Source organism: Ornithodoros turicata, chromosome 1, assembly GCF_037126465.1.
Source record: "Ornithodoros turicata isolate Travis chromosome 1, ASM3712646v1, whole genome shotgun sequence".
Classification (NCBI taxonomy): domain Eukaryota; kingdom Metazoa; phylum Arthropoda; class Arachnida; order Ixodida; family Argasidae; genus Ornithodoros; species Ornithodoros turicata.
In genome coordinates, this window is record NC_088201.1 from 127,081,472 (window position 1) to 127,095,255 (window position 13,784).

The window sequence follows — 13,784 nt, forward strand, 5'->3', positions numbered from 1 at the left end:
CCCGTCGTGCCACTACCATCGACACCACTTCAGGGCTGTGTCATTCTGAGAATTCTGTCTCTCGCTTCTTCTGCAAATTTTACTACATGTCATACTGCTGAACACAAACAAGTGAGATGTTCCATAGAACAAATTGATGGCGTCACCTCATGCAATGCAGACATAGTGAAGAAATGCTTGTGATTAAAATAGTGAAGAAGTACATTTAATCATAATAATTCTGGTGCTTCGTGCAAATTAATGGGGAATACTGAACCATTTTGTAGCCGCTCACGCATCTCTTTACTTGAGATTCACCCTCTCGTGATAGGTTCTTCTTGAAAACATGTGTGTATCGGTAGGAAATTTGCAAAGTAAAGGTCACATCTTTACTCCACCAATGTGAAGAGCATGTCTAATTCGCTCAAATTGATGATAATTGACAGGGGTATTGAGGAGTTATCCCATCAAAAAATAAAAAAAGCCGAACATCATGTTCTACGGAGCTCCCACAAGATTGTGCGTGACGAAACCTCCCCCCCCCCCCCTGGCATCACGGAAAGAGACAACAGGCATGGCTTATCACGGTCCGGCGGAGGAGAGGTGTGCGTATGTGAGTAGAGGGCACCACACATTCAATTTGTGCTACAAAAATGAGAGAATATGAATCGTAAACATGTCCATCGCGTTATAGTACAGAGTGTTGATGTAAATAACTACTTATATAGTACTAGCTACTAGTACTACTTACTACTAGCAGTCTCTCAAACTTCTTCGGTGGCGTCCTGAGCAGCGACGTCACCGCCATCATCACTACCCATGGATTGTGATGACGGCATGAGCTCGCAGTGCTTGTTCACGAGCGCGAGCTGCAAGCCCCAAAGAAACCCCAAAAGCAGCCTTGTGGGGAACAACCTTTCACTCCCCGATATATCGACCAAGGAATTGACGGCTTTTCGGAGGAAAGTTCCCAAGAAGCCCGTGACAGCCGCAAAGAAAAAATAATGAGAGTCTGCTTGCACAGCACACTCTTGCCCGTGACATGCACACCTTTTATGCACATATGTCTTATTTTCTTTATTATGATGATCTTTCAGTGGAATTTCCCGGGACTGATTTCTAACCTGGAGAACGTAAATGATCATTTGGACGACTATGATGCTGTCTGTTTTTCTCTTCAAGAGACCAATGTTATCTTTACTAGTTTCAACCGCACCGGCTTTCAACAAACGTAACAAAATACAGTTAACGTTTCGGGTCCCATTCGGGTCCCATCATCAGAATGACGCTGTCCTGGTCGTCACCGGGTATTTACGTAGAAGAGGAGCGTAGCATTCTGGGAGGGGGCCTGGTTGTCGATTGATAGCTTCTTTTGTTTTCTTTATGTGCCATGACTCCAGCTGTCTCATTAAAGGTGCCAACAGTTGGCACCTTTAATGTACAAGAACGACCGGTCGGTGAAGAACTCTGCGGAATTTTGTGAGCTCATCCGTGACATCCGCATAGACGATGGCGACGTCATGATGTCTTTTGATGTCATCTCCCTGTTTACAAACGTGCCCATTGACGTAGCTCTGTCCGTAGTTCGAACGAAGCTGAGAGCTGACGTTGACTTAGAAGACCGCACTGATCTTTCAGTTGAAGACATTTTAGAACTTTTAAAGTTATGCCTCGGACAAACCTTCCTCCAATTCAAGAACAGGTTCTTTAAACAAACCGACGGATGCCCCATGGGCAGCCCAATTTCAACGACCATTGCCAACTTAGTCATGGAGTTTGTTGAAGACAAGGCCTTAGAGGACGCAGGACAATTCATCACCTTTTACAGACGTTATGTTGACGACACATTTGTGATTATTAAGAAGAATTTCACCAACACATTCTTTGACAAGCTGAACAGCATTCATCCTAACATCCAGTTCACGTGCGAGGAGGAGAAAGAGAAAAAGATCGCCTTCTTGGATGTCCTCGTGCAAAGAGACCCGTGCGGAAACTTGAAGACCTCGGTTTACAGAAAACCGTGCGACACAAGTCAGGTCCTGCATTATGGTTCGGGGCACCCTCTTGAACACAAGCGATCGGTTGTTCGTTCCCTGCTTTCACGCGCCATGAAGATCCCTTCAGATCATCAGACAAGACATGAAGAAATAACAAAGGCCAAAGCGGATCTACGAAGAAGGGCATACCCCGAGCAATTTATCTGTGATACATACCACCGAATGATGAATACACGCCCGGAACAGGCGGAAAGTAGTCAAGAAAGACCCATGTACGTTACCATCCCCTACCTGAAGGGTGTGTCAGAACCAATTAGACGGTTGCTCTCCGAGGTGAACATTAAAACTGCATTTAAGCCAACGACAACACTGAGGAACGTACTAAGCCACCCCAAAGACAGAACACCACCGGAAGAAGAACGATGCGTTGTATACAAGGTATCTTGTCAAGATTGCCCTGCCGTGTACATCGGAGAAACAGGAAGGAAGACACGAACAAGAATGAAGGAACACAAGAAAGATATCGAGAAATCAGCAACAAACCCAACAGAACTGTGTGAACACGCGCGCAAAACAGGACACGTGTTAGACCTGGACAACCCATGCATTCTGGCGAAAAAGAACAAATGGGGGGTGAGGAGACAGCTGGAGTCATGGCACATAAAGAAAACAAAAGAAGCTATCAATCGACAACCAGCCCCCCCCCCCCCCCCCCAGAATGCTACGCTCCTCTTCTACGTAAATACCCGGTGACGACCAGGACAGCGTCATTCTGATGATGGGTCCCGAATGGGACCCGAAACGTTAACTGTATTTTGTTATGTTTGTTGAAAGCCGGTGCGGTTGAAACTAGTAAAGATGTCTACTCCCGGCAATTGGACTATATTCAGAGACCAATGCTAACTGGCAGCATTCCAATCGGTTCCATCTCTGCAAGATCTTCAGAAAGAACCGTAACGAATCTTTACGTGCCTTTGGTGGCACGGCTCTAGCCGTGCCACAATTGGTACCTGTAAAAGAGGTCGCACTTCGGACAGATTTGGAGGCTGTTGCTGTCCAGTTGTCTTTGGGGCGAATAATCACAGTATGTTCACTATACTTGCTTCCATAAGTGGTAATCAACTAAAGAGAATTTGAACAATTATGCGACTCCCCCTGCCCCCCACTCCTTCATGCTGTCCTCTCTCCGTCTGTGCACATCTGTACGCCGCTCATAGCCGCTGTTGCTTCGCGGCGCTAACACGCAATGAAAAAAAATCATGCGACCATCTCCCTGATCCATTTATTCTTTTAGGAGATATGAACTCTCGCAACTCTTTGTGGGGTGGCTCAAAGGTCGACATTCGTGGAGGAATGTTGGAAAGGGTTCTGCTTTCAAGATCCCTTTGCATGCTTAATACTGATTCACCCACATATATTAACTCTGCCACACTGACTTTCTCTACATTAGATATCTCTGTATGTAGCCCGTCTTTCTTCCAAAGTGTCGAACGCACAGTGGAAGCAAATCCCCGTTATACTGACCGCTTTCCTGTAGTCTTGAAACTGCATAACCTATATATAACGCATAAGAACCCCCAGAAGCACGTCAACCTCCGGTAGAAATTGTCACAGGCTGATTGGAGTCTTTTCAAGGAAGAAGCCAATCTCTAAACACAATCTTTCCAAGATTTAAGTATAGAAGATGCCAATGATCATGTTACAGACATCATTATAAATGCCACTGAACAGTCAATCCCAGAAACATCTGGTCGCCTCCTTAAGTGATCCAAGCCTTGGTGGAAGAGTGACAGTCAAAGTAAACAAAAAGACAAAAATCGAGCGTGAGGTGCCTATCGAAGCTCGCCGCTACACCAAACTTAGACGTATTCAGGAAAGCCCGTACGGAAGCATGCTGGACACAAAAACCGGCAAAAAGTGGTCTTGGATAAATATTGTATATTCTTTAAATTGTAACACTGACTTAAAACTTATATAGGTTAGACTAGAGAAAATCATAGTAGACTGCACAAGCTTCTCTGTCACATTACTGCAGTTAAATGGCATTGTTTGTCAGAGCTTGGAAGAGCAGGCCAATGCCCTTGGGGAACATGTATTCAGCTCATCCCGCTACAGCAGAGACTTTTTAAAAATCAAATTATCTGCCGAGGAACAGACTATTCCAAGTGGGGGCTGTGAGGAGTACTCGTACAATTCACTTTTTACGATGACAGAGCTATGAAGGGCCCATTTCATGAGTAACTGTAACTGAGTAACAGTTACAGTTACTCATGAAATGTAATTCAGTTACTCTTCAATTACTTCAAGTTACCGAAGTTTACAAGTAGCTGCACATAAAGCGTTTGCTTACAGACAATTAAGAACCGATTATTTATTGAAACAAATGTTATTACAAATTAAATATGTGTATATCGCAAGAAATAGTGACTCTAACAAGAACTTGTTCCTGAAGTGTTGACACGCTCACAAGTTGTCTGCCGAGCTGACAGTGCCCATTAGTTCTCAAGAGTAAAACATCAGACAAACTTCCCCTCCTCTTCCACATTATGAAGCCACCAATGCTAACAACTGTTCGATTGATGCACAACTGGGCGGTGACGTGTTGTATTTTACGAACACTGGTTTTACATGGTGCAAGTCATTCAGGTAATCGAAGCACGAGGTCGTAGGCATTGAAACATAGCTTACAAATTCATGCTCCCATGGAGAGGAAGATGTGATGTGATGTAATGTGATAAAGAAAAAAAAGGAAGATGTAAGTTTCGACGAAGTCGAACTGGCTACCACAGTACACTTACACACAGAAAGAACAAACAGATGATGAGACCTAACAGTTTCGTGATGTCGAAGGCTCGGGAGTCCACACGAAAGGGGCCTGTCCTTAATGCCCTTCGAGCATCACTCCTCGAGTGCCACTGTTGTTCTGCTTCATACACGGCACGAAACGAAATCTGGGCGAAAGATGGAAGATGGAAGTCACTGAAAAGGGTAGCCAGCTGTAGGACTCGAACCCACATCTTTTGGATTGCCGGTCCAGGGCGCTACCAATTGAGCTAAGCTAAGACACCTTCTCAGCGACTTCCAAGGGCGCGTCATCTGAAGGTCATCTGAAAGGTCACGTCGTAATTACGTTACAGTTGCAGTTACTCGTTTTAGAAAGCACTTAGGTACAGTAATTATTAAAAAGTTATTAGTTACAGTAACTTAATTACTTGTAGCTAATTACCTTACAGCTCTGGTCCTCACCTACTTCCTGATCCAGCACGTATCTTCCACATCTTTAGAGTCGCTTCTTGATTTCATTAGTCTTGCCTGGCGAGAGGGTTGTCTCCCTTCTGGCTGGAAGGTGGCAGCCATAGTTCCACTGTCAAAACCAGGAGAGGACCCTTCAAACCGCTCTAGTTATCGACCAGTAGCTTTGACAAGTTGTCTTGAAAAACTTCTCAACGCGTGGTTAATGGTCGTCTCGTGTATTACCTTGAAGAAAACAGATGTCTAGCTCAATTCCAAAGTGGTCTCTGAGCTGCATGATCTACAGCAGGTCAGTTGTCTGTTGCGTCTGTTGGTCTGTTGCGTCTGGAGACTCCCATCAGGGAAGCATTTGTTCAAAAGCACCATTGCGTATCTGTGTTTTTACCTCGAAAAATCCAACGTTACCACCTGGCAGGATTTCGACACTCTGGGAATAAGCGACCGTATGGTTCGCTGCATTACCAACTTTCTTTAAGGACGATTATTTTGGATCTGGGTTGGATCGACTTTTTCTCGCCCATGTATGCGATAAAATGGTTGTCCGCAAGGGTCCGTCCTAAGTGTGAGTCTGTTCATTGTAAAGATAAACTCCATAGCAAGGTCTATTACTCCCTCAGTCAGGCATGTACTGTATGTGAATGATTTTCAAATTTCTTGTTGCTCTTCCAGCATCGCCAGGTGCGAATGTCAACTGCAACTTACAATATACAAGTTTGCGAAATGACCGCACGACAATAGTTTTAAATTTTCCCCGGAGAAGATTATCTGCATCTCTTTTTCAAGAGTACGAAGTATGATTCCCGAACACTACACTTGAAACATTAACTTTGTACGCTTGCCTACTTACCACATGCAGGAAGCCATCATTCGTTTCTTATAAAAACTATTTCTATAAGTCACAAATATCTCCTGATATATATTATATCAACATAAATACAGTATTGCATACTTGTTTTTATATTTTTGGACAACAGTGGGAATGTTTTTTGTTTTTTTTCTACCACTTCTCGCATGCCTTCGGCCTGGTGATGCAACTTCTACATATCTCCTTTCATGCTTCAAGAGCACTCCATGATGGCGAATGCCAGCAAGAAAACCAGGATATAGATAAAAGCAGACATATACAGGATTGTTCCTATTGGTCATGACCACTCTCGCAAAGAGAAAACAGCAAATATGCGTGTCAGTGAATGGCGCCTGGCCCTTGAGGTTGTTGGAGCAGAGCGGGAGACCGCTGTTCCAGACATAATTAGCTAAGGTTTGTGTATTTCTTCTCCCTATGCATGCTGCTTTCCCGCTAACTAATTCTCTACATTTGCATTCCTGACATTGTTCATGAGCCTCTGTTAATATACACAAATGAAATAGCCAGAGTTTAAGGTATGGCTTGAGGCTGCGCAGAACACTACATGATGGAGCACACTGCCATGTTAACACATGGCACGTGACATGAACACGTGAGCTTTTTTGTTGTTGTTGTCTCAAGCTTTGGAAATTTGAGGCAGCTACAGGGTAAGTGGGGTGTGTGCAAATGAAATATAGACAAATATGTCTAGCAGCACCTGCACATAACTTTACACAAACAACAATGACAGCGACGGCATAGCCCATTTAAAATGAATCAAGTCTAAACTTTCGTCTTTGTTGATTTCATTACTTCCAGTGTAAATTTGTCACTCTGCATTTTTTCTGTGTTTAGGGTACTTTTCGCTGCCCTGAAGCTTGGCTAGGCCTATTGCTGTCCTAACCGATTTTAACGGCCCTTCAAGGGCCCTCTTTGTTAATGGCCACTGGGCGGACCGTCCTCCGCCGAGACCTTGAAAACTAGGATGGACCTCCAGACGGGTTCTGTTTAGCATGGAGTGACAGGAGCCGTTCACTGGTGGATCGGCGGCTTCCGAGCGCAATGCGCGACGACGGCCCTTCCTGCCTTCTTTGAAGGATTCAAATGCACTGCAGAATTGGTTCGATGCCACCGAAGTTGGGGATGGTGAGTTACCGTCAGCAGGTACCTTCCCTCTGTTGGGTAGGGTGCCAGGAGAAGAGAAGAGCGGCCAGTACTGTTCGATCGAGAACTAATGGTTTTAATGAACGTGTCAACGCGTGTGGCTCAAGGCGCGCGGTGGCAGTCCAGACAGCCAAAGGAAAAAAAGCGAAACCAACTGTCCAACAAACTTCTGTCGACACGTTGTCCGAATATACTTGACAACCCCCTCAACGTGTCGTCATAGGGTCCGTGATGTCACGAAGGCCTAGATACCCGCGGTGCTGTCGGGTTTTCTTGCCGTCCAGCGCCTTTGTCAGTATGTCAGTGTGGTTGTCCGACGTCTTGATGTACTCGAGCCTTAGTTTGCCCTCTTGCACCTTTTCTCGCAGAAAAAGGTGTCGGAGCTCGATGTGTTTGCTGTGCTCCGATGTCACTTGGTTCGTCCCCAGCGCGATCGCGCCCTGGTTGTCGACGTGCATTGTGTGTGGTTCGTCGATGAACTCGCTCGCTCCCAACTCTTGCATGAAATGTTGGATCCACAGGACCTCCTTTGTTGCGTGGCACATGGCAAGATATTCCGCCTCCACGGTCGACAAAGCGGTTGACCTCTGTTTCTTGCTACTCCAAGAGATAGCTGCGCCAGCTAAGGTGAAAACGTGGCCACTGAACGACCGCCTGTCCACCTTATCGCTCGCCCAATCAGCGTCGCAAAAGGTCTTCACTTTCCTCCCTAGCTTCTTTGACGTCAGCGCATAATGCTTAGTTTGCTTGACATAGCGTAAAATATGTTTGATGCCGCTCCAGTGCTGCTCCGTAGGATTCTGGTTGAATTGGATCATATAAGCCGCTGCGAATGCAAAGTCTGGCCTTGCGCCGCCGGCGAGATAAAGTAGGCCTCCGACTGCTTCGCGATAATTGTGCGAGAGCACATTCGAGGCTTGATGTCTCTCGGAGGCTGGTAGGAACTTCGTTCCAGGATCAAGTGGCGAAGAGGCTCCTCTCGCATCGTTCATGCCGAACAGGTCCACAATGCCTTCGGCATACATCGTCCGGTCTAAGGTGAGCTTTCCGTCCTTCTGGCGTTGAGTCCTTAACGATAAGACGTGGCTTGCCTCCCCAAGGTCATTCACTTCAAAAACGTGTCCCATGTTTTTCTTGCAATTCTCAGCCTTCTTTTCAGTCTGAGCCAGGATCAGAATGTCGTCTATGTACACTCCAACTACAATACCTTCTGCAAAGTTGAAATACACACAGGGATCCGTCTTAGACCTTGTTAGTCCCTCGCTTTTCAGAAATTCATCCAGCCGTGTGTTCCATTGCCTTCCGAACTGACGAAGCCCGTACAGACTTTTCTTCAAGAGACAGACGTCCTCCTTGCTCTTTTCGTGGAATGGACCGGTTGTTCCATGTATATAGTCTCATTCAGGGTTCCGTTCAAATAGGCTGCGGTTATATCAGCTTGGTGGATAACCCATCTTCTCTCGTCTGCGATCGCAAGTAGTATGCCAATGGATTTCAGCTTTATGACGGGAGAGTAGGTCTCATTGAAATCCACTCCTTGAGCTTGAGAATAACCGCAAGCAACCAAACGGGCTTTATACCTTTCCAGCTGACCGATCTCGTTATACTTCTTCCGGAATACGCATTTGCATTTCACAACTCGACGGTCTTTGGGTCTTGGGACAACTTCCCACGTGCCGTTTCTGCTCAGATTTCTCAACTCTTCCTCTATGGCGTTCCGCCAGTCTTCTGCGTCAGGCACAGTGGAGGGGTCCGGGATGGCACTACTTCCTTTGGCCATACGGCAGTAATTCGGCCGGGGCTTGGCTGCCAGCCCCTCGGATCGTCTTGGCGCACTAGTGGTGGTGACGCTTCCAACATTTGCTCAGCTGCCGGCGGTGGTGACGTAGCCGGTACAGCTTCTGGCGGTGACGCCTCCAGGCTTTGTCCCCCTTCTTCGATGACAGGCCTTGATTGCTCCATGAAGTTAAACAGTCCTCGGCGTTACTGCTTACGATCACTACATCATTGTCACCACTGACGGGACTGACTGGTCCCACCAGGTCGTGATTCGTCTCCGCTTCCACTTTACACGGGAACGTGCTCTCATCAAAAACGACGTCTCGTCCCAAAAATACTTCATCGTTTCTCCAATTCCACAGTTTGTAGCCCTTAACTCCTTCGGGATAACCCACGAGCACGCACTCCACTGCCTTTGGATCCAGCTTCGTTCGCCTACTGCGTGGTTTGCTTTGTACGGCCCAGGCTCTGCAGCTGTAGACTCTGAGGTGGTCGATGCTAGCTTTCCTTCCGAACCATAGAGCCTCTGTCACGAGAGAGTCGATTGCTTTTGATGGGCACTTGTTCCGAACGTGAGTAGCTGTGACGATCGCGTCCGCCCAGAGTGCTTTCGGGAGTCCCGACTCGATCAGAAAACATCGCGTCATGTCGAGTAGTGTTTGGTTCATTCGTTCCGCTACTCCGTTTTGTTGTCGCGTCCCAGGTACCGTTAGTTGTCGTCGAATCCCATACTTGACCAAATACTGCCGGAACTCCTTTCCTGTGTACTCTCCTCCATTGTCACTTCTAAGGATCTGGATGGTCGCGTTGTGGAGATGTTCAACCATTCCCCTGTATTCGTCAAACTTCTTAAGCATTTCCCCGTTTGTTTTCATCGGGTACACAACGGTGTACCTCGAGTAGTCGTCGATGAATGTGACAAAACGGTTTGATCCTCCTTTTGATGTGGGTGTGACGCTCCCGACATCTGAATGGATCACCTCCAACGGTCTTGTGGCTCGCGTCGATGCATCAGCAGCTGGAAGACTCTTCCTCTTGAGCTTGCCTTGCATGCACGTTGAGCACCTCTCCTCCTCAATGTCAGTTCCCTCCGGACATAGCTGATGCACAGCGCTCTGGTGGAGGTGTCCTAGACGCCGATGCCATAGACCGCTTGTCGCATGCGTTCCTTTCGACAGTCTCGCTGAAGGAAGGAAGTCTTCGTCCACAATATATAACCTCCTCGTACGCCTGGTCAACAGGACCAATTCGTTGTCTTTTCCTCTCACTTCCGGTTTTCCATCACCGAAAGTGACTTTAACTCCTAACTCTTCAATTCTTCCGACGGACAGAAGGTTACCATCCAAATCTGGCACATATAGCGCATCTTTGAGCTTGATTAAGGTTCCGCCGTGTTATTCCGGAAGTGGGCAGTTGATGTATCCTTTTCCGAGAACTTGCATGATCTCCTTATTTGCCGCTTCTACGGCTGACGTGCATGGCGAAAAGCTATCAAACTTCGCTCTCTCCGACGTCATGTGGTCCGTAGCACCGCTATCTAAGTGCCAAACAGAACTTCTGTATGTCCTCGTGCGTGCCGCAGAGAGTGCCACGTAAGTCATCTTCGCGTAGCCTGTTCCGTCCTGCGGACGTGACCGGCTTCCATTTTCAGCATCATCCGCGTCACCAAACTTCCCACATGCGTAGCACCAGGGTGTCGAACCGAAACGATTTTCGTTCCGGTTTTCGTTCCGGTTACATCATAAACGTTCCGGTACCGGTTGTGCTCCGGAGCAAAAAAATAACGGTTCATACCGGTTTTTAACCGGTTCCGCTTCTACTGGGAATATTCATCCCCACAAAAAAAAAAAATCAATGTTACAAAATGTAAACCCGTTTATTCCGCATACATGGTATTTAATATTAATAGACAGCTGTGAAATTGGTAGCTCCTGATTCCTGTAGGTTACTGTCTGTTCAAATGGGCTTTCTCCTTTCTTGAAGCACATGCTACAAACGGACTTGTTTGTCGTGATGTCACGCGTAGAGTACTTGCTTGCTGGATTGGAGCGATCGCGTCCGATCCGAACGTCTGTTGCTACTGTCTAGCCAGCAAGCACCACCGCACGAGTAGGACGCAAATCGAGAAACACCTTTACTCACAAACGCGCTCGACGGCTCCGTTTTATTTTCTTCGTGTCCTGTCCACAAAAGAGTTGCCACTTCGCACGGGCTTGCCCTCGCGTATACGTAAACGTATTCAACTTAGCTGCTCTTCAACAAGGGACGCGTTGCGCGACATTACCGATAAAGAAGCCGTTATGCAGCCCCCTTGGGTCGCTGTTTAGTTGAAGAGAGTTTGCGGGGATCAAATTAAAACGAACACTACGGCGCATTGCTAGAGAGTCACATGTACCTCTAAGTCTGTGTGCGTGCGCGAACGATAAACCATTACAAAGGGAGCCTAAGGATCATATTATACCGACATACATTCCACCGTAACCGTAACCCTCGTATAGTATCCATGACATGACTTCAGAGCACACGACGTCTGTTTCAGTCGCCTATCCGTAGTCCAAACCGGTGAAGTTTTTTCTTGGACCGAAAACCGTTAAATATATTTTTCGGTTTCCCTCCTGAGCGAAAAAAACGTATACGGTTTCGATTCCGTTCCGGTTCGCACCAAAATAGCGGTTTTTTTTCGGTTTTCGATTCCGGTTTTCGGTTCGCTCCGACACCCTCTGTAGCACCTTACGCGTCGTCTCGGCAGGTCGCAGCCCAATTTCGCTCCCGGTTTTCCGCTACGTCTCTTGTCCCACGCCTTCTCCTCTGGAGTTTTGCCACGCTTGTTGAACTTTTCCTTAGTTACTAGGGCCTTTGCTTCGCCGTCGGTGCCTGTCATATTTTCTGGATCTCGCCTCTGCTTTCGCTTCTCCTCGACCAAGAGCCTTGCTTTGACTTCTTTTGTTGTGAGCGTTGCCTCGTCTTGCTCAAGCTTCAGGATAAGCGGCTCATACGCCTCCGGCAACCCCATCAACATCACCAAGGCGACTTCTTTGTCGGTGAATTCGTAACCCCCGTTGGATAATTTCCGATGCAGATCCATCAATCTGCTCAGGTAGTCCTTCATAGGTTCTTCTTCACATCGACGAAGTCTCGGAGTAGCTGAAGGATATGTAGCAGACCGTACTTCGTATGGATCTCGCGTAGGATATTCCACGCATCGCTTGCAGTGGTACAGGTATCGATGTCGTCAAGTTAATTGTCCTCGACCACCAGGAAGAAAAACGTAAGGGCTTTATCGTTAATCTTCTTCTCTTCATTCGTCAAGGGTGCTCCTTGGTATCCGGGTTCAACTGCCTCCCAACAGTTCTTCTGCACCATTGCAGCTTTTGGTCGGATCGACCAGGCATGATAGTTTTCTGACATCAGCTTCGGAATTCGGAGTTCGTCTGACAAAGCCATATCGCTGTAGCTTAGCTCCTCATCTGCGGTGTGCGCTTGTCCAGTGGTATACGTCGTCGTCTCACTTCGTCGCACTGCCAGATGTGTTCTAGACGTCAACTTCAATGTGCCGGGTCAATGCACAGCTCCTATTGCTGTCCGACGTGTTCTGGGCACCCACGTAGAAGTACGCCTGGTCAGTGGAAGGCTCCGTTGTCTCACTGTCCAGCGTGCACTGGGCCCATAACCTGTTGGGTAGGGTGCCGGGAGCAGAGAAGAGCAGCCAGTACTGTTCGATCGAGAACTAACGGTTTTAATAAACGTGCCAACGCGTGTGGCTCAAGGCGCGCGGTGTCAGGCCAAACAGCCAACAAAAACGAAACCAACTGTCCAACAAACTTCTGTCGACACGTTGTCCGAATATACTTGACACTCTCCGCCTCAGAATCCCCCTGTGACGCCACCCCCTGATATGGAGGGTGTCGAAGATGGGAAGGACCCTTTCGCTCTTGTCACATACCACAAGAATAGAGCAAAGGGGATACCAGTTGTTTTCAAGCCCCTTCGGGAAAATCTGTCATTCTGGAAGGTGAATCCCAACACTGTGGCCAAAAAGATATGTTCTGCAGCCCAACAGGAAATCCTGAGCCACCGTTTTAATCGTGACGGAAGCATATGTGTGTGTGTGTGTCTGTGTGTGTGTAACTTCTGAAGGAGCAGTGCAAGCCTGATGGGCCTTAAAGGGACCGAAAAATGAAAAATAACCTCCATATTTTTGCCCACTGTCGTGCACAACATCATTGTTTGATAAGACACAGAATGCATTACTTCTCAATTCGCCATATTTTTTACGTATAATGTTAGCGCGAAGGAAGCAGATACGTGTTCACGGGTCAGTGACTAGTTTATTCTGCGGCAAGGGGCAGGCGCGCGGGGCGCGTTGCTCATCATCTTCCGTAGCTCCTCATCATCTTCACAACATCACCCCCCTCCTTCGGAAGGGGTGGGTAAGGGAGTGGGTGGTCGAACAAACGGTTTCATGCGGAGTACGTGCACGACTTCCGTTCCCCGGAAGCGGCGGTCCGGCGGTGGGACGAGAGGCGACACTTCATAATTTAGAGCGGAGAGCCTGCGTGTTACCCGGTAGGGTCCAATGTATCTCCTGAGGAGTTTCGTAGAGCGGCCGGGGACACGGGTGGGGGTCCAGATGAGGACTTCGTCACCGACATGGTATTCGACAGCTCGGTGGCGGTCATCGTAACGAGAACGCTCGTCCTCTTGGGCCGCGAAGGTTCTCAGACGTGCCAACTGTCGAGCTTCCTCGGCATGAGCGACGGCGTCGGAGA

General features: G+C 47.6%; 1 protein-coding gene across 1 annotated transcript; it reads left to right on the forward strand.

The window, feature by feature from the left end:
* Positions 1–1,415: 1,415 nt before the first annotated feature.
* On the forward strand, positions 1,416–4,197 carry LOC135385061 (uncharacterized). Its single transcript, XM_064614240.1, has 2 exons — positions 1,416–2,309; positions 3,955–4,197. Exons 1-2 carry the CDS (start codon positions 1,416–1,418, stop codon positions 4,195–4,197), a joined length of 1,137 nt encoding a protein of 378 aa, XP_064470310.1.
* The last annotated feature ends 9,587 nt before the right edge of the window (positions 4,198–13,784 follow it).